This window comes from Pteropus vampyrus, unplaced genomic scaffold (genome assembly GCF_000151845.1).
Source record: "Pteropus vampyrus isolate Shadow unplaced genomic scaffold, Pvam_2.0 Scaffold66, whole genome shotgun sequence".
NCBI lineage: Eukaryota > Metazoa > Chordata > Mammalia > Chiroptera > Pteropodidae > Pteropus > Pteropus vampyrus.
The window spans coordinates 8,153,193-8,176,831 of NW_011888847.1; the positions used below are offsets into that span (position 1 = coordinate 8,153,193).

The window sequence follows — 23,639 nt, forward strand, 5'->3', positions numbered from 1 at the left end:
GTTTTATGTGGGTAGGTGGGTGGGTTTTTTTTTTTTTTTTTTTTTTGCCTAAGGATACTCAATTGCCCTTGCATTGTTTGTTGAAAACAATATTCTTTCCTCATTGAATTGTTTTGGCATCTTTGTCAAAATCAACTGACCGTAAATAAAAGAGTTTATATCTTGACTCTCTATTCTCTTCTATTGATATATATATAACATATAATATATATTATATAATATATATTATAATTGTAAGTTATAATTATATGTAAATTATATATCTGATAAAGGATTTGTATCCATAAAGCATTCTTACGACATAAAGTACATAAAGTCAAACAACTCAATTTAATGTATATAATATTATATATATATACATATATATGCCAATATCATACTTTCTTGATTTACTATAACTTTATAATAAAATTCAAAGTCAGGTAATATAAGTCTTCCAAGTTTGTTCTTATTCCAAGTCGTTTTGGCTGTTCTGGATACCGCGCATTTCCATGTGAATCTTAGGTTCATCTTGTCAGTTTCTATCCCAAAGAAGGTCTATAAGGATATTTATAAGGACTGACTTTAATCTATAGATGACTTTACTGAGAACTGACATCTTATGGAGTTTTCCAGTCCATGACCATGGCATTTCTCTTTTTCTTTTAGATCTTTAATTTCTCTGAGCAATGTTTTAAATTATCAGTACACTTCACTTGTTAAATTCACTCCTAAATATTTTATTTTTTTGATGTTATTGGGACTGGAATTGTTTTCTTAATTTCATTTTTAAATTGATTGTTACCAATATAGAGAAATAAAATTTATTATTGTATGTTGATCTTGTATTCTACTACATTGCAAACTTGTTCATTAGTTTTAGAAGCTTTTTTGCAGATTCATTAGGATTTTCTACATACAGTAGCATGCCATTTCCAAATAATGAGAGTTTTTCTTTCCATTTCCAACCTATATACTTTTAGTTTCTTTTACTTGGCCTATTACAGTGGCAAAAATTTCCAATACAGTGTTACATATAAGTGGTTAAATAGAATATTTTCCCAGTCTTAGAGGGAAATGTTCAGTCTTTCACCATTAAGCATGATGTTAACTGTAGTTTTTTCAGATTCCCTCAAGAAAGTACCCTTCTACTCCTAGTTTGGAAATTTTATCACGAATAGATGTTGGGTTTTAAGTGCTTTTTAAATATATATCTATTGAGATGATTGTGTAGTTTCATCTTGTATTCTATTAATATGTTGTTTTACATTATTGATATGATTAAGTCAACCTTGCATTCCTCAGAAAAATCCCTTAGTCAAGGTATATAGTTCATTTTATATGTTTTTGCTGATTATTTGGTTGTGGATTCTTGTGTCTGTATTTATGAGAATAATGATCTGTGGCTTTCTTGTAGTTTCTTTGTCTGACTTTGTATCGGAGTAATATTGGCCTTATAGAATGAGCTGAGAGATGTTTCCTCTTCTGTTTTTTAGAACAGGTTATGAAGGATTGGTCTTAATTCTTTGAATGTGTGGTAAAATTCACCTGTGAAGCTATCTGAACCTGGGCTTTTCTTTATGGGTAGATTTTAAATTACTAATTCACTTCTTTTATTTGTTATGGGTATAATCAGGTTTTCTATTTCTTCTTGAGTAAGTTTGTTACTTTGTGTCTTATTAGGCATTTGTTCAAATTGTCCAATTTGGTCACATAAAGTTCTCTTTCAATCTTTTTAAATCTATAGGGTGGTCCTGATTTCGGTAATTTTTATTTCTGTCTCTTTTCTTAGTCTAGCTAAAGGTTCATTAATTTTGTTGATCTTTTTAAAGAACCAGTTTTTTTGTTCTATTGATTTTTGTATTGTTTTTTTCTGATGAGGAGTCAGTCATTAAGATGTTTCTTTTTTTGTGTGAATGGTGCTCTCTCACTGTTTTCAAGATTTTGTCTTTAATTTTCAGCAGTTTGGCTATGATATATCTAGGTATGAATGTTTTTATGTTTTCCTACCTGGGGTTTATTTAGCTTCTTGGATATATGGATTAATGTTTTATATTAAATTTAGAAAGCTTTTGGCCATTATTTCTTCAAATATTTTTTCTGCCTCTTTCTCACTACTGTCTTTCTGAGAATCTTATTACATATATATTAACATTGTTTATTTTTGTCCCACAGATCTCTGAGGCTGTGTTCATCTTCAGTTTTTTTTTCTTTCGTATTGGTCATTTTCTGTTTATTTTCAGATTCATTGATTCTTTCTTCTGCCATCTTAAATCTGTTCAGTCCATCTAGTGAATTTTTTATTTCAGTTGTATTTTTGAACTCTAAAATTGCCATTTGGTTCTTTTTTATACTTTTTATTTTTCTATTGATATTTCCTACTTCTGAGTCATCATTATATTTTCCTTTAATATTTAAATTGTAATTTGCCATAATTATTTGAACATATTTATAATAGCTGCTTTGAAGTCTTTGTCAGCTAAATCCAACATCTGGATCCATTCTCAATTCATTTTAATTGAATTTTTTCCCTGAATATCAGTCACATTTTCCTTTTTCCGTACCATGTCATAATTTTTTTAATTGAAAACTGGACATTTTAGATAACATTATAACAATTCTGGAGTCTGATTTTCTTCCTAGGTTTTTTTGTTTTTTTTTTAATGGATTGTTTTTTGTTTTAGCAACCTGCCTGTGTTCCAGAATCTATCTTCTCCCAAGTGTGTGGTTGCTATCTCTGTTCAGTTTTGTTTTTTTAAAATTATTATTACTTAATTCTTTTGGCCTGGCTTTCTGAAAGTCACCACTGTCTGCATAGCTTGATAGTCAATAATTTGGACACTGGTGGCACTCAGACACATCTAGCCATAAGTGTTTCACCCTCTGCCAGTAGACTGTGGATTGGAGAATGCATTCAGAATTCAGTTAGTCCTGAAATCTGCCTCAGCTTTAATTTTCCTCTAGGCCTTCTCAGGTCTTCCCCATGCATGCCCATAATTAATAAAATTTTCCAAACTTAATCTGTGATGGATTTTCCATGTGTTACTTGAGTGTCTGTGTGCTTCAGTTTCTCCCTTTAAAAAGAGAGAAAATAAGATCTACTAAAAAACTGCATTGTAAAATAGTATGTTAATAGTCATTTATCCAGGTAAACACTTTTCCATTTGTGCATTATTATGGTGGCAAGTGAAAGTACATGATTTCTTACTTCATTGAGATAATCTGTGGATGGAAAAGACTGAATATTAGTCAAGTAAAAATATAAAAGAGGAATACTCATTTGAAACATGAGAAATTTTTTAAGTAGTCAACTCTTTACTTGACATTTATTAATACCAAGACCTAGAGAAAGTGGTTCTTCAGATTGTGCATTCTTTTGAATTAACTGAGCAGTAGTGATTAAAATTGTGTTCTTTGGAATGTGACGACGGCATAGGTTCTAATTCCACACTAACTTCACTGTGCCTGTTTTCTCATCGCTTGGTTGGATAAAAATAACACCTACTTCTGGAATATTTGTGTAGATTATATATAATTTGCATAAACAGTGTTAAGTGCTAGCTATTATTACTATTAGAGTATATTAATAAGATCCTGCTGAATAAAGTGGTGTGGGATTTTTGAGACTAATTAAAGTTTTCATATTTTTAATTCCTAGACTGATTTATTTAATTATGCTGGCCTTATTTGTTATTTAACATGTAAACCAGTCATCGCAAAATTCACAAATGGGTGATGTGAGACAGAATAGTTAAACCCAGTATTTCCATAGAAATCACTATGGATATGAAAGCATTCATGAATTAGAGAAATCTGCCTTCTTTTTTGTGCTTTATTATTATTTTCTTTGAGAGCTACAAATTTAAGGATTTATTCCTTTACATATCAAAGCTAAGCACAATAAAAGGTTCTCTAAAAAAGGTTTTATTATTTTTAATAGCTGCTTTGTTCAACAGCCCACATTTTCTCTGTCTTCTCTCCAGCAGGTGGAAGTATAGTGCTTTGTACCATGTCTTGTTCTCAACTCTTCTAGTTTCTCCAGTATTCAAATGGCTTAGGAAGGAAAAGATAAACACCGTATTCAAGAGTGTGAAATATTCCTTTAGCTGGATTTTATAGCATTATATTTTAATCATTTACTTGAAGATAATTAAAATAGATTGGATAAGGTCTTTTTACACAATTTTTTTTAATTTAGCTGAAGTCAACACAGACCCATTATAAGAAATAGCATATGAAATTTTTGCCATAGCTGGGAGAACTGCATAAGACTGAACTAAACTAACGAAATAACATCCAAATATTTTAAGTGTATGTACTACTAATTGGTAGAAATAAACCTTTGACATCCTGGGCAAATTGGTTTTGTATAATAATCTGTGAGAACATTGTCCTCAATAATTTCATTAAGCTGAATTATCTTATTTTCCAGGTACAACACTGTACTTCGAGTCAATCAATACAGTGATTTAAGTCATTTCTACTATAATGGAAAAGTATGAAAAATTAGCTAAGATTGGAGAAGGGTCTTATGGGGTTGTATTTAAATGCAGAAACAAAACCTCTGGACAAGTGGTAGCTATTAAAAAATTTGTGGAATCTGAAGATGATCCTGTCGTTAAGAAAATAGCACTAAGAGAAATACGTATGTTGAAGGTAGGTTAACTTTATGTGTCTGTAATATCATGGTATTGGATGAATTACGTGTACTAAAATTACAAAGAACTTTAAAGTGATATTTTTTCCCATTAGACTTAAATTCCTCTGTATCAATAACTTTGGGAAATCAATTGATCATCATTTGGGACCTTGGCCACTCTGACGCTTACCCTGTTTCCTCCACTATTTGCCTTTCTGCTCTTTTAGGCAGTGGAGCACATAGAAAATAAAATTGACTTGGTGCTCTGGTAATATTTTTACTGTGTAAAAAGGATTCCCTTCTTAGCTGGTGAACAGCAAGAATGTAGTCACAGTGATTTTTTTTGGTCAAGCCATGCTTATGGCAACTGAGGTAGACAATGGTATCCACATTTAAGACTCATTACTGGGCCTGCAAAATATTTATTGAGCTTTACTATATACAAAATACTGTTCTATGTCTTTATATACCTTTCTGAGTAAATAGTATAAGGTTTGGAAAGGTGATTTGCCTACTATACTGGGAAAACAACAGGAACAATGACTTATAAGGAGTGATCAGATGTCCTGGTCTATAGCTTTTGTCCCAGAGTCTGTCTGGTTAGTATCTTCTTTCAAAACTATCTTGATTTATAAGCTAAATTATACAGTCACCCTAGCTGTAGTTTGCCTGGGACAGTCCTAGCTTAGACTCATTACCCTGATTGGATGATAAATTATATAGTTGCTCTAGTGATGGATTATCTTAATCAGGATTTTTCCTTTGGTTTACAACATTAAACAGAGGCTGCCTTGTGAAATGCTTCAATTTGGGGCTAGAATTTAACGCATGAAACATCTAAGCATAAGAGAGAACAACAAAATCAAAGAACAAAGTTGGAAAATGAAAAATAAATTAAAATCACAGACTAACTGTGGGAACTCCTCTAATAAGTGGTCTAATCGGATTTGAAGGTTGGAATCTAGTATTTCTGAGAGCCAAAATGAATATTCAGCCTGGGTTTAAGTCCAGCTGACATTTACATTAACTCCATGGCAATATATAAGCTAAATGGGTATTGATGATTTTTATAGTCTTTATTCAATAATTCCATTTCCTCATTTTTTTATTCAGGTTATTTTATGAATTGTATATTTAGAATTTCCACAAAATGCATAAAGTATTTTTTGGTTTTAGTGCTTATATTTAAGTTGTGTACTTTATTTATCTCCAGAGAGATGCAAGCAGCTTAGTTACCATTTAGTATGGGTACATTAGACAGATTCTTAAATTTTTCTTCCAATGTTAAGATTCCATGATTCTTACTAAGAGTGCTTTCTGTTGTAAGTAACTATAATAAATTCTCCACAAGATATGCGTAGAGAATGATAAACAAGGTCTTCTGTTCTTAAAATTATAAGGGATCTGGGGAGAAATTCTTACAAGAAAACAAATCACCAAACTTTGTATTTCAATTCCCTTGCAGCAATTAAAACACCCAAACCTTGTGAACCTCATTGAGGTGTTCAGGAGAAAAAGGAAAATGCATTTAGTTTTTGAATACTGTGATCATACACTTTTAAATGAGCTGGAAAGAAAGCCAAATGGGTAAGTAATCTAGAAACTGAAGGACTGTATGGCCATGTCCCAATTTCATTATATATGGGATTAACTATAGCACATTTCAAATCTGAGCCACAGTGTCCCTTTCTACCCAGATGCACCTACTACTGGCTACCCTTTTCCAATCTCAGGATGTGCTCAAAAGGCAACTGAATATTAACCTAGAGTAAAAATAATTAAGAAGACAAATCTACTGCAGATACAAATCACAATGCATTTTGAGGCTAAATTATATATTGGATTGTCTGAATTCAATAAATTAGCTATGATTCAATATTAGGAAATCTATTCATATAATTCACTAATAGGATAAAGGAGAAAAAATACATATGGTTGATAAAATTTGAAAAGGCAGTTGATAAATTTAGCATCCTTTCCTGATTATTTAAAAACAAAAACGAAAACTAGGATTAAAATATGTTCTAAGCATATATGCACACAAACACAAATCCTCTTTGAATCAACAGCTGATTTTATGCTCAGCACTAAAAGGAACCACCATTAAAGTAAGAAACAAGATAAGGACATCGTTGTCGCTACTATAATGTAACATTGTTCTGAGAGCTCTAGCCAATGTAATAACAAAAACAAATAGAGTATAGAACTTTTGGAAACAAGATTAAATTGTCATTATTTGAGTGATATTATTCTATAAAAATCTAAGAGAACTGCCTAAAGAGTTATTAAAACTAATGGAATTCAGTATAATGACTAGCATTTCCAAATTCCACACACAAAAATCATTAGCTTTTATATCAATCAGCACTTTAGAAAAATCTAGTGGAGAAGGATCTCATTTAAATATCAATAACAACAACAATAAAAGTTTAGGAATAAAGTTAAAAAACAATTGTTAGTCTCTACATAAAGACAACTATAAAACTTAACTGAGGTACATAAAAGATTTTATTTAAATGAATATATATATACATACATAAATATTTTTATATATATTTGTGTATAGCTATATATATACTTTTTTTTTTTTTAGGTGAAGCAACCGTTGGTTGACCTCACAGATTGCAAGGACCTTGTCAGTTTATAATTCCTTATTTTTTTATTTTTTACACCTACAGCACCTGGTCTTCCTAGGTCGTCTCCCATCCAAGTACTAACCAGGCTCGACCCTGCTCAGCTTCCGAGATCAGACAGAATCGGGCTTGTTCAGAACCATGGCCATAGACCTGAACATATGTTTTTGAATGGAAATATTATTATAGAGATACTGCCTCTTGATTTACTTATTTATTTATTTATTTATTTATTTATTGCATAAAAATCTAATCAGAATGTTAATGGGATATTTTTTAAGTTGGAAAAGACTAAATCAAGAAATTTTTTTAAAAGAGGAAAGTGTAACAGCCAAATGTTAAATCATATTATTTTCAGAGATTCCCTTTGACAAAAAGTACCATAAACAAAACTAAAAAGAAAATGGCAAATTGGGTAAATTATTTGCCATATGGTGAATTCATATAATTTCATATCTACATATGCGGATTTTGCAAATCACATTTTTAAAAAGATTAACACCCAGTTAGAAAATATATTCATTCAAAAAAAAAAAAATTAGTAAACTTCTACCGTTGTGCCAGGCTCAGTGCAAAGGACACAGCAGTGAAGAGAATATAGAAAAAAGTTGCCTAACTTTACGGAACTGGGATCTAGTGGACATGAAAAAGCAGATCATAAAAAGAGGGCGGAAAGTGACCAATACACTACTAAAACATGTTTACCCTCCCTATTTATCAAAGAAACTTAAAATTTTTAAATAAAGTATGATTTCTCACCTGTAGGCAAAGATTTTTCAAAAATCAATATACTCTTGTGCAAGTCCGGGAATCAGGCATTCTCATTTACAGCTGGAGAAAGTGTATATATAATTAGGAGGGCAATTTGACAATACCGATGAAAATCTGTTTTCATCCTTTGACCAAGAAATTCCATTTAGAGAAATTTATATTAAGAAAAGAATCAGGTCAAAAAGTTATACATAAGAATGTTCAACATGTGATTATTTACAACAAAAAACATTGGGACCGACCTAATTTTCCAATAATAAAGATTTAGTTAAATGTACTTTGGTATATCCATACAGTGGAACACGAGGCTTCCAGCCTGTTAAAAGCAAGCTGTAGAAGAATAATTAATATTCCTAAGAAAATATTCATGAAATGATATGTGAAAAAAAATGAGGTTAAAAAGGACATTTAGTGTAATTGAGGGGTGGCAAGAGAGGAGCCTTGAGAATTGATATTTCCACGGAACGAGAATACTTCAGGTGAGATCATCACAGGGTCCTCAGCAAGGCAAAACCAGTCTCGTTACACAAGTTTGGGAGCTACTTCTCATGAGAAGGAACATTTGATAGGTATTCTTAGTTATATGTATACTCCCAAGTGTCACATTTCAATTTTTGAAGGTTGTTTCTTTCTCAGTTAATTAACTGAAAAATTAATTAACCCCACATACATTTATTTTATGTTGTCATTTAACACCCTGCAAGATGATTCTGTGTCTGATTTTTCAGTCATTTCATGGTAGTCCTAATGGGTCCATGGAGTGAATCCTACAGATAATAGAAATAAAGGGTTATTTTAGAGCAACCATTGGAATTCTTGGTTTCTTGATTGCCTTAAACCAAGATATTAAGCCCCTAAATCATCCTTTTTTCTTCATTTTTTTCCCAGTGAATCGAGAAACAGCCAGCCCATTCCCATTTATCTTATATATTCTCATATTCGATCACATTCAGTACATCAAAACCTTGCCTTGAATAGGCACTTTATTCCAGATAACCAAAAGTGATTATTTAAATAATTGTTTCATTACTGGATTCTCACTTGCTAGTGTTCCAGCCACTAATGGTAATTAGATCCTCCTGCCTTCAGACCCAACGAAATCAAATAGCCAATTCTGGATTCCCAAGGCCTGAGTTTGTTTGCCATATCCACTTCTGGTGTCATATTCTGAACTGAACAGGATTCAATGACAGAATTCACTCTAGCTAGTTTAAGCAAAAAGGGGTTTGTTACAAGGTATTAGTTTATGAAATTTCTGAGAGTGCCAGAGAAACAAACTTAATTGAGCACCTATTAGGTACCAGGTACTGTTCTTGTCCTCAGAGCTGCAATGATGGATGAGATAAAGTCCTTGCCGAGTTACAGGTCTTTGAAGAAAAATCAAGCACACTGAGGAATTAGAGATTGCCCAAGGAGAGAAGTAGGAGAAACAATAAATACAACAATTTGGAGGTGTGAGCAGCATGGCATGATCAGGGAATAGCTGAAACCTTTGGAGCTAGAGTGGAGTGTCTGCGGGAAAGTAGAAAGAGAAGGGTGGGGAGGCAAACAGAAATGAAGTCATTACTAGGCTGGTAGGCCATAGGATCGGTTGGATTTTATTCTAGGATAAGCAAAGGCTTACTGAGAAGGACTCAGTTCATCTCGAGTACTGATAAAGAAATCAAGTTTTTCATGTTAAGTTGTATAACACCCTAAAGGATAATGAGCACTGATGTCAGCGTCAGGATCCCCTGAGTAGCTAGGAGAGCAGTCTCGGAGCAATCCAGTCTGAATTCCCTGGACACATTACCCTTATTAACCCATTCAGCCTTGAATTATGACGTCTAGTTTTTGCTCTCACGCCTTCATTATTACTTTCTGTATTTGTTTTTGCATTCACCCAAAGTGGAATATTTAAACATAAGTATCAGTTGATTTCTACAGAAGGTTTTATTTTACTCCGAAATGCTTCAAAAAATGTTGCTTGTAGCTAAGTACTATTTCAGTGCTCTATCTTTCTAGAATGAGCACTGTGTGAATCTGTATTCCCTTTGATAACTATCTTCTGTTTGTAAGATTGGTGGTATTTGTTTGTAGTTGTTACTCTGTGTGTATGTTGTTTTGCCTAAGATAGAATCTGCCTTCTTGGAATCTGAGCCTAAGGATTCTGTTTTGACACTTCCTATGAAATGCAGTTAAACACCCCTCTTCCGCAACAACAGCTAGGGACTGACTTTCTTATGACATCACCCTGTGCCAATTCCATGTTACCGGCACTAGTAACCAGGGTTCCGCCAGTTTCTGAACCCTTGCCCTTGCCTTGTTTCTGGATTCCAGTTCTTGGGTCCTCTGTTCCTGTAGTCCTCAGATCCCACCAAGCCTTCCATTTCTACGTGACGGGGGCCAAGTGCTATTCTTGCCAGTCCCTCCCAAGGATTGAAATCCATTTCCCTTCCCTCTGCCATTACCACTCTATTCTAAATCACCAAATCTCACCTGGATTATTAAATTAGCCTTCCCATAAACCTCTCTGTATCCACTTTGCCCCCAGAAACCTCTTCTCTATATTATGTCATTTGCCTTCTTGAGTATTCAGTGACTTCCCTTTAAACTTAGAATAAAATCCAAATCCTTACCAAGATTTATAAAGCCCTTGCGGTTTGGCTCCTGCCAGCCTCACCAGTTCCCTCATACTTTCACCACGCTGGCCTTCTTATTCTTCCCACACTCCCATTCTTTCACGTCAGAGCCTCAGTCTGCTGGCCTCATCTGATCTCAGACCCTCATTTCTTGAACCTATGTAGATATTAAAAATCCAGACTCTTAGGGGATAACTTCTCAATAAACTTGTGGGATATTATTCCATTCTTGCACATGAAGAAAACTGCAGGCACGTATAACTCGACCAAGGATGTAAAAGTAGTAGGTAGGAGCACGGCTGGGATTTCAGCTGTCTCGCAGTGCTCAAAATGGCCATACTATTCTTTCTCTTATTAAAAATCGTAAACAATATTGTCTCAAGTTTGGCTCTAAGCAAAGCAGAGAGAAGGATAAAGTTATATTAGAATTCAGTATAGGAAGTAGAAACCACTCCAGAAATTTCAAGTAGAAAGGGATTTAATGCCGAGAATTCAGTGCTTTCACAACATTAATAATAGGAAGAGCTAGAGTCAGAGGGCTGCCACCGGACCACTGATGTCAACGGCACGTTACCATAATTATGACCTGAGATCGGGAAACTGCTCTGAGAAAAATACCTCCGTATACTTGTTGCTGTTTCTCGGCACATACCCCAGCCTCACATGGTGATGTCTTGTAACTAGTACCGTACCTGAGTCACACGTGGGCCATGCCGCTGTTCCGTAAGGCCAGCTGTGTGACGAATTCAGTTTTTAAAAAGTGATCTAAACACAAGATTTAAATATCCAAATATGATAAAATATTAAAGCTGGGTGATGGGTGTGTTTGGAATAGTAGATAATTTTAAAATTTAATTGAAAATGTAATAGACATTTAATAAAACTCGTTTTAGATTTTTTTTTTTTTTTTTGAAATTTGCAAACAACAGTCCCATCTCATGAATAGGATTGAAAAACAACACACCGAGAAAAATATTTACTACATATCTGCAGACTTTAATGTACACCGAGTCTTCATAAATCAATTTTAAAAAATGTAAAGAGACCAATCAAAAAAAGCAATAAAGGCTATGAACAGGAAATTCACAAAAGAAGAAATAATCATGTGAAAATTAAATTCACTAATAATGAAATGCAAATGAAAACCAAACTGAGATATTTTAACCACAGATAGGCAAACGATTTGGCAAAACCAAAGGAAGAGATAAGGACTTTAATGCCTAGATATTTGGTGGGGGTGTGAATGGGTATAACCTTCCTTAGAGAGGGTAATTTGGCAGTATGTAACTGTGACGGCATCATTCATGAGGCAGTGATATGAGCATTGAAAAGACATCAACAGAAAAGTTAAAGGGCCTGTAGTTGCTATAATTTATAGAGATGATTACACAAAGTAACTACTCCCAGCCAAAATACAAGTTTCTCAGATCCTCAATTCTCCAATGGAAAATACACCTGTCCATGGTACTTTTCCAATATTTTCCACACAGAGTAAGAATTCTGCAGGGACAAAAGCTCCCAGCTTCCCATTCTCCTGGGCCTTTTATTCTCCCTGGCCTCCCATGGCTGTGGACCTGCCTGCTTACCAGGTGTTGGTCACTGTTACAAAACAACTCCAACACTTGCTTCAGTGTTTACCACCAACACAAATTGGATGAATTTGTCTTGAAGTCAATCTTCAAGCATAACTTTTTTCCTGCAAAGCAGGTGTTGGGGCTATCTTAAGTTCATCCCTGCAAGATCAAAATATAATATGTGCCTACTATTGGTCCCGGAAATGCCACTTCTAGAACTTACCTTAAGAAGATAATTGCACAACTGCAATAAGATGGATGATTACATATATTCATTGAAACGTCGTTTCTAGAGATAAAAATTGGGGCAACCTAATTGTTCATTCGTGAGGATAAGTAAATTATGATAGAACCGTATAATGAGGTCCTTTACAGCCACTAATATATCTGTATACATGTTAGTATTCATATCTACTAACAGGCCTACAATGTTTCTGAAAGAGGCAGGGGAGCTGCAGAGGGTGAACCGAGTACTAGGCAGGTATGAGAGAACTCTCCATAGGTAAACTTTTATACTTTTTAAATTTTGAACCATATGAATGTGCTTATTTAAAATTAAACTTGAAAAGTAAATGCAGACACATGCAGAGAGGGGAGAGGAAGAGACGCCTGAAAGGGCAGACACCATTAGGTCACAGCAATTATTTTGAGTTAGCAAGATTTGAGTCAACACTTTTTAATTCCTTTGCTTTTCTATATTGTTCGAGTTTTCATAAGCATTTATCATTTTTACAGATGTAAAAATTTCAAAAGGAAATTATGTAATTGCAATAAAAAAAAACAGTAAAGCAGTTTTTATTAAAACATCAAAAAAAAACATTTCTAAGACAGCCTTTCCACTGTATTCATTGGCCATCACAAGCTCCATTCATTTCGTTTCTATTCGCGGTTCTCCTCTTGTAACCCCATCCTAGGAGTTTTCAGTTCCTATTTTATTTTTTTTCCCCAGAGTTGCAGAAGGAGTGATCAAAAGTGTATTGTGGCAAACACTTCAAGCTCTTAATTTCTGTCATAAACATAACGTAAGTAACATTTTCTAATATGTTTGTTAATTCTTCATGATGACTCTTCTAACTAGCTCGGGGGTGCCTTTGAAGAGCTAAAAATGGAAGGGAAGTAAGAACTAGAAGAGTAAAACAACGTTACAAAATATGAGGCAATCAATGCATTACTCATGACCCTTTTCTAATTTCTGTAAGAATCAAATTACTAATTCCTTATGAATTAGAAGTCTTAATGTCTCCTTTTGCCTCAGTACTAATGGTTCCTATGATTATTTTTAAATTGGGTTAAAATAAGTTTTCAGGATACCACTAGTGTAATCCACCGTAGTTTTTATGTCTCTCGAGTCATTTATTCTATTACAGTCCCCCTCCTCCTACCTTTTTTTAAAAAAATTTTCATCATTGATTTTTTAGAGCCATACTTCTTACACTTGAGCATTCATGGAAATCCCCTGAAGGTCTTGCTGGGCCCACGCCCGGAGAAGCTCATTCTATAGGTTTCGGGTGGTTCCTGAGACTTTGCATTTCTGTCATTTTCCTGGTTGATACTGAAGGAGCTGGTCCAAAAACCAGACTTTGAATACCGCTGTGTTATAGAAATCATATTGGCTGATTGCTTCCTGTGTGTAATTGAACTTGTTCTTTCACCTGTATTTCCTGTAAATTTGTATTTATATATAGAGGCTTGATCATTTTCAGGTTCAGTTTTCTAGGCAAAAATACTTCATATATAGTGCTATATACCTCTTATTGCATCAGTATCATGAGGCATCTAATGTCTGGTTCGATAATCTTAAAATAGACTCGTGGATTCAGGAGGTACATGATTGATCACCTCCTTTATTAATTTTCCTTGTCAACATTTTACTTGATGGTTTTAGCATTCATTGATGATTGTTGCCTATTATCCAGTGTTTCATTAGGGTTAAAAGATGGTGATTTTCTAATTCTGTTATTCCTTCTGCATTTATTAATTGGAATTCTATGGAGAACTTACCCCCATAGACTCTGGCTACTGTAAAATACAATAGGATAAATATGTGATTATTTCCTTTATTTGTGAATACTCAGGGTGATGAATTGGTATCTTAACAACCTCCAAGAGTGACAGTGAAGGGACTTTATGGGGTGTAGGGCATCATTATAAATATAAGGATTTTATATATTTGGTGTGTTTCAATCCTTTGCTATCATTGCTCTTTTTGGTGTTCAAATTGTCCTATCTTAGGTCAGTGAGAGCTTCTTTAAGTTGGCTCCTGGGTACTTTTGCTATAATGATAGTTTTAAAAAATAACCTAGACCTTTTGAGTTGGTGCCTACACAGAGGCAGTGATGAGGCAAGATACAGACTACCATATGGTCCATTTCGATGCCAGCAGAATGTCTATCATAGTAGTAAAGATTGCCAAAAAAAGAGTACAAGATCACAGAACTAAATTTCAGTACTTAGGAGGAACTGAGACAGTGAAGATAATCAGTGAAGATTTTGTTAGGATAAATCAGAAGTTTTAAGATAGTTAGTGAAGATTTAAGACAGTCACTGAAGATTTTGTGAGGATAAATCAGAAGCTTTTATTTGCTATAATAAAGTATAGAGAGACATTGTTCAGAGAATACATAAACCTGTTTTTCATGATGCAAACTGTGCTTTCAAATACTTACTGAAGATAACACTGAATTGAATCCACATCTCTGTTGCTTTCCACCATGATAGGGGAAGTATTAAAGTTCACCTAAGGTAACTAAACTAGTGTTATGGTAGTTAAGATGATTCTTTTTAAGTTCTGTTAACCATAACATTTGTACTTTATCCCTATATAAACAGACACTTCACTGTGTACTGTATTATAAGCTTGAATGCAATGTCCGTGGATGATTTATCTTTGTATCTCTTCAGTGCCTAGCATGGATCTTTTTATATAAAAGATGTTCAATAAATATTTATTGAATAACTGGATGAATAAATGAGTCAGTCACTCAATCAACCTACTTTACCTGACTTTGATTTAGTATTTCCAGCAGACACAAACATTATTGTAGCTCGATGCAACGGCCATCATTTCCTTGCTTGGAACACATTCTGTACCTTAAGCTTTAAAATATTGGAAACCTCCAATTGATCATTTATGATCTCTATTAAAAATGGATAATTTCCTCCAACATGGAAATTACTTCCGAACTCGGGTTATCTCATTTTTCTTTCCTATGGTAAACCTTTGTGTATCTATCTTTTTATTTTATCTATTAAATAAAATGCATGCAAAGGAAAAAAATCTAAGTTTTACATAAACTGTTACAATACTACATCTAAAACCTTTATACTCTCCTTTGCTTTAGAGGAACCCTCATGATACCTTCAAAGACTAGAAAAGGCAGCCTGACTCTACCTTATTATCTCCAGAGCAGTGATTGTAACCAAGACCAGGAAGGTTTAAGTAGTGGGGGATTAAGGCCTTGCTACTCAAAGTGTGCTTCCTAGAGATCACCAGGAAGCTCATTAGAAATGCAGAATCTCAGGCCCATTCCAGATCTGCTGAATCAGAATCTGCATTTTAACATTGTGCACATCAAATTTTGAGAAGCACTGAACTTAAGAAAATACCTACTCATTTTGTTCTTTTTTTATCCTGTAATATTGCTAAAGTGAGGTAAACAGTGACCCATTTAGAATCATTATGAACTCATGGATTTTTATGTATTGGATGTATTGATTAGAGAAAAAGAACTTCATCTCAAAATGACAAAACCACATTGACTTCCAAGATATGAGTGCATCACGCTGCAAATCTATCATCATTTTGTTGATATTCATGTTCTGGTTGTGTCAAGAAGGGAGGTCTCTTTCCTCTCTTATTGCTGATTGAGTACCCATCAATAAAGCTCAAAGAGAACAACCTTTTCAGGTAATAGAAAACTATTGTTCAGTCAGGCTACAAAGAAGTAATTTCTGGTATGGAAGTTTCTGGAGATGATTGTTCAGGGTCAGGTTTAAAATACTATGGCCACCTCTTCTTGCTTGCTTGTGAGCCAGTAGATATGAGATCGTTCAGCAGCCACAGTAACGCAATTTGAGCAATGTTTGCTAAAAGCTGTATATGAAACCAAAGTTTATTAAAATTCTTCTATTATACTGATTTGTAAGTTTCTTGTTCTTTGGTGAAAAATAAACTGATTGCAAGAGGTAATGCAGAATTTGCACTGAATGTTGTTTTGCAGTGGAGAGACTTAATGATTTATGTCTAAGCGTCTTCTGCCCTCCATTCTGTTTCTTACTGTTCGGGTGATTTTTTACTTTTTCTTCTATATCCTATCCCTCTTTATTAGTAGCTTCTCTTACCTGTACCTACACCAATAAATTTTTCTGTGTCTTTGGGATATATCAATACTTCATTTGCCTTTGTAGTTTTTGGTTGGAAAATAAATTGCTATGGATTTGCAGTAGATCCAAAAAACCTATTTAAATAGGCCAGTAAACAGGTATCAGTATAAGTCCACTTACTTAGTAATATCACACGTAGTCCAGAAATTTTAGAATTCGATGCAGACTCATTTGAGGAACATAACCTGCTCTTATTAAATCACCAACTATTATGAGTGAGTATGACTCAGAATGCTAATCCAAGTTTCATAAATGTGTTACCTCAAAAGTAGGAAGCTATCAAAATTAAGTTGGTTTATACTATATTTTAAAAAATTAATATCCAAGGCCTTAGGACTTTTAAGAGGCTTGCAAAGGTTTCTTGTAACTGCTGGTTGTACGAATAATGACAGTGGCTAAATTGAGACTAGCTTGAAACAAGCTTCTATTACCAGTGCCATTTTTGTGACCGAAAACGATTTAGGACTCAACATTTTCTCTTCCCAGACAGCTATTTTAGAAGCAAAGATAAATTATTTCAGAATTGTCAGTTTGACAGGATTACTTAAAGGGACTGACAGCATAGCAGAGAAGCAAACGAGGAGCTGATTACTGTACCACTTAATCTGGACATTGTCAGTGGCCACCTGCGAACACAGTGTTGTTCTGAGGATGAGCTAATTCACGGGACGGCACATTGAGAAGTACAGAGCTCTATATGAGGGCTGAGTTGTAGAAGAAGAGAACATCGTTTTTATCACTTTGCTTGTTTGGAGTGAGGACAAATTGGAAATCCAAAGTTCTGAAGAATAGAGCTTAAGCTGTTTTCTCCTAGGACCTCCACAACATGGAATAGCCACTTGTAGAAAAGTGATGAGGAGTGAGGCTCACTCGGCCCACCTTCACCACGCCCCCTGGCTTAGCCTTCTCATGTCCAGCAAGGAGCATCTGCTTCATTCAGGGTCATTATGAGGATTCCACAAACTATAAGGTCTCTACATGTAGGAGGCTAGCAGGAGCTTCTTCGAGGTGACAGTGCCTCACAGTGGTGTCCTGCTCTCCAGTGAGGGACTCTAGCAGCATCACGCGGTCTTCTCTCTGGAGGCTGCTAATCAGTTCAGGTCAGCTAACTGTTGAGGATATGGAAGTGATTCTCATCCCCTGATGCCAAATGCTTTGGTATCTCTTGGTAAGGAGGGGACCATACACCCCACCTTACTTGTGACTGTTGTGATTTGTGCTTGTTGTCCTGGCATAATTATTAATAGAGTTCCTCCTTTTCACACTTCATGATTTAAATGATAATATGATCACTCTAATTGTGAGTTTTGTTTGTTATCATTCATGTGTTTTTCCAATTTCACAAATCTGTAATACTTATTCAACTTGACTTATGATCTTGAATGACAGCAGTTCTTAGAAGTACATTGAGTCTAAGCTCATCCAGAGTTTCATCTCTTACAGTTTAAGTAGGACTCAGTAAAAAGTATAAGAAATGATCATATGATACTCTCTTCTCTCTTGCCCCTAAAATTAGTTTTCATATCCAGTGATTATAATTTCACTGATATGGCAACATTTTGATTTTTTTCTTTTGTCATGATAAGATTTACAAATGAAAAATTGCCAATATAAGTTTCTTTAGAAAAATGAAGAAAAAAATTTTGTTTTTATCTCACAGACTATTAACTATTAACTAATAGTTAATGTTTGTCATGCTTTGTCATTTCTATGGCTCAGAGAAATAATCAAGTATTATCTTACAGTGTATTCACAGAGATGTAAAACCTGAAAATATTTTAATAACTAAGCAAGGAATAATCAAGATCTGTGACTTTGGGTTTGCACGAATTCTGAGTAAGTAGCAACTTTTTACTAACATCCAATTCAGATGATTAGGAAATAATCGAGTTTAAATTCTTACTTTAAATATTGAATGTATGCTAAGTGTTATGTTGTTATTTAAAACGGAAAATCTCACTTTAACCTTTAGTCACTACATTAGTTTGCACTTCAGCTCCACTCCATTCAACTAAAATTTATTGGATGTCACATTTATGTGCTTTGCCACATTGAAGAGGAAAAGAATTATAAGATGTATTTCTGCTCTTTATACACTTATAAACTTAAATAAAAGAGACAAAAGAAGAATACAAGATGATTGGCAGTAAAGTACAAACATGAAGGTGCAGATGGTCCCCTGGAGAGGGGTGTTCATGTGGGTTAGAGTAGTGTAAAAATCTTCATAGAGCTGGTGAGACTAGAATAACGAAGAGAGGATTCAGAGACAGTGCCAAGAAAAAGAAATCATCCCAGACAGGGAGGAACCAGAGGGAAAGAGGGACAAATCAGTATTTCTTCCCGAATCTAGAACCATGCAGATTGTTTTAGCAACATACACGTTGCAAGGTGGCTATGTACATAATCAGTATACTGATAGGACTCAGACACAGGTGACTTAACAGTGCATTTAGAAGTTGGCTTAGGCTTAAAGTTATATGACAAAAATTCTCGATCCCCACGCCCTCTGCTGGGATTTTATAGATGTTAACTAGCTACGGTGGCTTTGGAAGCTGAATTTACTGTCTGAGTGCACAGTGTAACTATTTACGCAGTTAGGGCCTCACTGCATTAACTGTTAGGAATGTGTGGCCTCTGAGAGTTTTTGAAGCTTACTTGAATTCCTGACCTGCTCTTGGGACTAGATAACATGTTCGGAGAATGTGACCTGCCTCATGTGCTTGATGCATTTGCAGTTCCAGGAGATGCCTACACTGATTATGTTGCTACAAGATGGTACCGAGCTCCTGAACTTCTTGTGGGAGATACTCAGTATGGTTCTTCAGTCGACGTATGGGCTACTGGTTGCGTTTTTGCAGAGCTCCTGACAGGCCAGCCACTCTGGCCTGGAAAATCAGATGTGGATCAACTTTATCTGATAATCAGAACACTGGGTAGGGGTTGCATTTTATGACTTTCAGAATTGCTAAATTGTTATAGTAATAGCATGTCATTATAATGAATAACAGGAGCTTTCTTGCCTCTCCAATGTGCTACTCAGTATGGTTGTTCTGGGTTGTAGCCAAAGCCCAACCCTTTCTTCAATATGTATAGCCATTACTCTCTCACTAAGGAATTTTCAGCTGCCTTTCCAAGTAAGCCACTTAGCCATGGAGTAAGCTATACATTTACTTTCCGTATTGGGCTAAGATAGGGCTAAAGATATATGTCAGCTGCATAGAGCTTGCTCTTAAGTGATACTTGATCAAATATAGTTTCTTTCCACTGCGAAAGAGGGTTTTCCTTCTTTAGAGAAGAAATCAGCAAACTTTCTATAAAGGGCCAGATGGTAAATATTTTAGGTTTTGCAGACTATACAGTCTCTGTTACAACCCCTCAACTCTGCTCCTTTGTATAGTACTGAAGAATTTATAAATTCTTTCACACACATTATCTCTTTCAGTCTTAAGAAAAGCTCATCAAAGACATTATGACACTTTTCATTGTGCCTATTTTAGAAACAAGAAACTGAGACTCAGGTAGCTTCCATGATTGGCCTAAAGTCGTACAACCAATTAAGTGCAGAATAGGAATGGGACTCAAGGGATCTCTTTTTCATGTGTCAGCATTCTCAGCAGTTGTCTACTTCCACCTGGTTAGAAGACAGTATAACCCAAAAAGTTAGCTGCAGCTTTACTCCAACAGCATGGATGCAAAGAAAATGATACCCCTACATACAACATGAGTATTTATTAATTCCTTTTATAGACTCTTTTGGCAGCATGGGTGATGGGTGAGGGAATTACTGCTGTCTGGTCTGATGCAGTTCCTTGTTTGGTTCCAATGCACTCTTCTAGACTGTTCTGCAGCATGAAAAATATGGGATAGAGTATCACTACAGTCCACACCATAAGTGTATATCGTTTGATTTCCTGAAGGGACTGTGGAAGTTTACATAAGACAGGTATTAAACAAACCTGAGTTTGAATCCTAGGTCTGTCATTAAATGACCGTGTGACTTAAGACAGGTTAGTAAAACTCTGAGCCTCGTTCTCTTCCTTGGTACAGTGGAGATTAAAAATAGCAACTATCGTGAGATCATTATGACATTACGTGAGATCATGTGTATAAAGTCCTCCTCACTGTTTTCTTACCTCCTTTTTTGATGGAGGCTGAATGGCAGACCAAACTATGTGTGGCAGAGAGAGTCGTGTGGGAGAATTGACCCTACTGTGAAGGCGTGATTTTGCAGTGACCTTCACCTCCCAAATCTGGAGGTAGCAGTTAGGCTCAGAATTTCTTTCACATCTGGACCTCAGAAGTTAACCAGTTAAATATTACATTATTTTTACTAAACTTCGGAATTATGCGGTTTGTATTTTACAGGAAAACTAATCCCAAGACATCAATCTATCTTTAAAAGTAACCAATTTTTCCGTGGCATCAGTATTCCTGAACCAGAAGACATGGTAACTGCTCGATTTTGGAAGTTTCATTATCTGCGTTGCTACTTTCTTTAAAGGGGTAGTCGTTTAATATTTGTGCTTTCGGTTCCTGTTTTCTTTATGACACACTAACACAGATGAAGAAAAACTATGTAAAAACTATACAAACTTAATTAGGAGGCTTATAAAGGTTGCTTGTCCTACACAAAGGTTAATTTAATGTTAAATTTTAAGTGAGTATGTTTAGTCCCTTACATAAATACCTTGATCTTTTTAGTCAAAACATTAGAGTACCTTTTCCTGAAATAATTATTTATTCAAAAATAGTTCTTACTGTAGTCTTCTCTGTATGGAAAAAAATGCACTGTTTTTCAGCATGTGAAACAAAGCTTAAGTCAATAAAAACCATTTCTTCACAACATATATTTTCACATGGAAGGTCTTTCTACAAAATGATCCTCATTGTATCCAAATCAGAACTTCAAACCATGATGCCCACCTCCACACTCTTGCTGTGGGCTTTGCCTTTCTTTGGGACTACATCGATGACTACTTGATGCTCTGACTCTGCAGACATCGATTTCCTGTCTGTGTTACTGAACTCTGGGCTATGATGTATAAAACTCCACATGGTCTAGATACTGCCTACAGAACGAAAGGACTGTCAGAAAAGGCATGTGTCCACACTCAAGATGTGTTAGAGCCAGAATGGTGCAAGGATGAGGAAAGTGTAAAACCAGATCATGATTTATGGCACAGTGAGCAATCTGAGGTCCAAGTGGTCCTAGCTATGTCTAGACAACCTCTTTCTTTTACATTTATGTTATATAATGCTTTGGTTTATATATTAGATTTCTTAGATTTGTTAAAGTTCTTAACAAATAAAAGGTTGAAAGTTGAATTATAAGGCTAGAGGTTGAATTACAAAAAGATATATAATTTAAAGAACAAAATGCAAGTCCACATGTACCTGCTGCCTAAAGAAGAATATTACCATTATCTTGAAGCCTCCCCCTCCCTACATACTCCTCCTCAATCCCATCCTCTTCCCTCATTATTCTGAAATTTGTTTTTATCATTTTACTGCTTTCTGTAGGGGTCTTACTCATGTAGTTCAATGTATTTTTATTATTGCGCAAAGCATCGCTATAAGTACATCAGGCCACGGGTATTATAGTACTTGTAGGATTTCAGAAGGAGACATTTAGAACCCACATTTACCAACCATCAATTGCAAGACATTGTGAAATTAAGAAAATAACTCCATTTTCTGTCTTTCAAATCTTTACATGGGGTAAAATTATGTAAAAATATGATTTAGAAATTTTTTAAAGAAATTAACCTACTAGGGGTCTTTCTTCAAAGTATTCTTATTACTAATATACATTACTTTGTTATTTTGTAACATTGAAATTCTTTACTTTGTTTTCTAGGAAACTCTGGAAGAAAAGTTCTCAGATGCTCACCCCGTGGCTTTGAATTTCATGAAGGTACTCAAAAATCAGTTATAACCATTACTGACTGCAAATTGTACTGACCGAAGCTGATAACTCTGGGAGGGATGGACAGGAGGGCAAATAATGCCAAAGTAGGATGTAGACACTGAAACAGTAATCTTTCTAACATACCTACTAAAATTAGTAGAGGATGACAGAGTATAATTAGAGTTTGCTGTGATGAACATTACTTCTTTTGCATTCATTAGGTAATTTAAACAAGTTAGTAGATTCAGACTATGGAAATTTTGAGGATGAATACACTCCTTAAGTTTGAAGGTCTAGAACTGTACTGTCCAATATAATAGCCACTATGTGTTACTATTGAGCACTTGAAATATGGCTAATTTGAATTCAGATGTACTAGATTTCTATGAAAATCATATAAACAGTATAAAGTGGGTGGCTCCATAGTGTAGTGGTTAGCATGTCTGCTTTACATGTGGAAGGTTCTGGGTGGAGCCACGGACCATACCCCTGGTGCGCCAGGACCCGGGTACGCCAGGACCCAGGTGCGCCAGGCCCTGGGTGCACTCCGCGAGTGTATGGTAGGAGACGCCTCGCCTTCAGAGATCCAGTTGTTAAGGGGAAAACGGCAGCATCCATAGGTCAGGGGTGGAAGTGGATGGGGGGTTGGGGCAGGGAGAGAATTAAAAAGGGGGTGGGGAAGAAAAAGCAATATAAAATATTCCATTAATAATTTAAAATATTAATTACATATTGAACTGATAACATTTAGATATATTGTGCTAAATAAAATTTTTAATTATTCTTTTAAAAAAATTAGTAGAAGAACAGGCAAAATCAGAGCCAGATAGACACCATATATAGCCCCTGCACCAGTCCCAAAAGAAGTAGTCAAACAAAGGACAAATTCTAATAAAAGGTAGAAGAAACTCATCTATGACCAGTTTGGCATTCATGCTTGACCAACCGAGGCCATGCTCGACGTGATTCTTCCATCCAAAGTGAATACTAAAAGCCCATAAGGGGATAAGACTGGAGACAGCAGTAAGGGTATGTGTCTTTAACAATCAACTAGTTCTGTTTATAGCTGTGGTTTCCATACAGTTCATCAGAATGATCTGGGAGCTTGTTAAAAACACACATTCCAATATC

At 35.1% G+C, this 23,639-nt stretch overlaps 1 protein-coding gene across 1 annotated transcript in view; it reads left to right on the forward strand.

Annotated features, from left to right (window-relative positions):
- CDKL4 (cyclin dependent kinase like 4) overlaps positions 1-23,639 on the forward strand; it is a 32,933-nt gene that overhangs the window by 3,880 nt on the left and 5,414 nt on the right. Inside the window, exons 2-8 of the mRNA XM_011361375.2 lie at positions 4,412-4,635; positions 6,084-6,205; positions 13,167-13,239; positions 18,346-18,436; positions 19,336-19,533; positions 20,966-21,048; positions 22,458-22,514. Coding sequence (XP_011359677.1) covers positions 4,468-4,635; positions 6,084-6,205; positions 13,167-13,239; positions 18,346-18,436; positions 19,336-19,533; positions 20,966-21,048; positions 22,458-22,514 — 792 coding nt within the window. The 5' untranslated portion in view covers positions 4,412-4,467. The remainder of the gene's footprint in view (positions 1-4,411; positions 4,636-6,083; positions 6,206-13,166; positions 13,240-18,345; positions 18,437-19,335; positions 19,534-20,965; positions 21,049-22,457; positions 22,515-23,639) is intronic.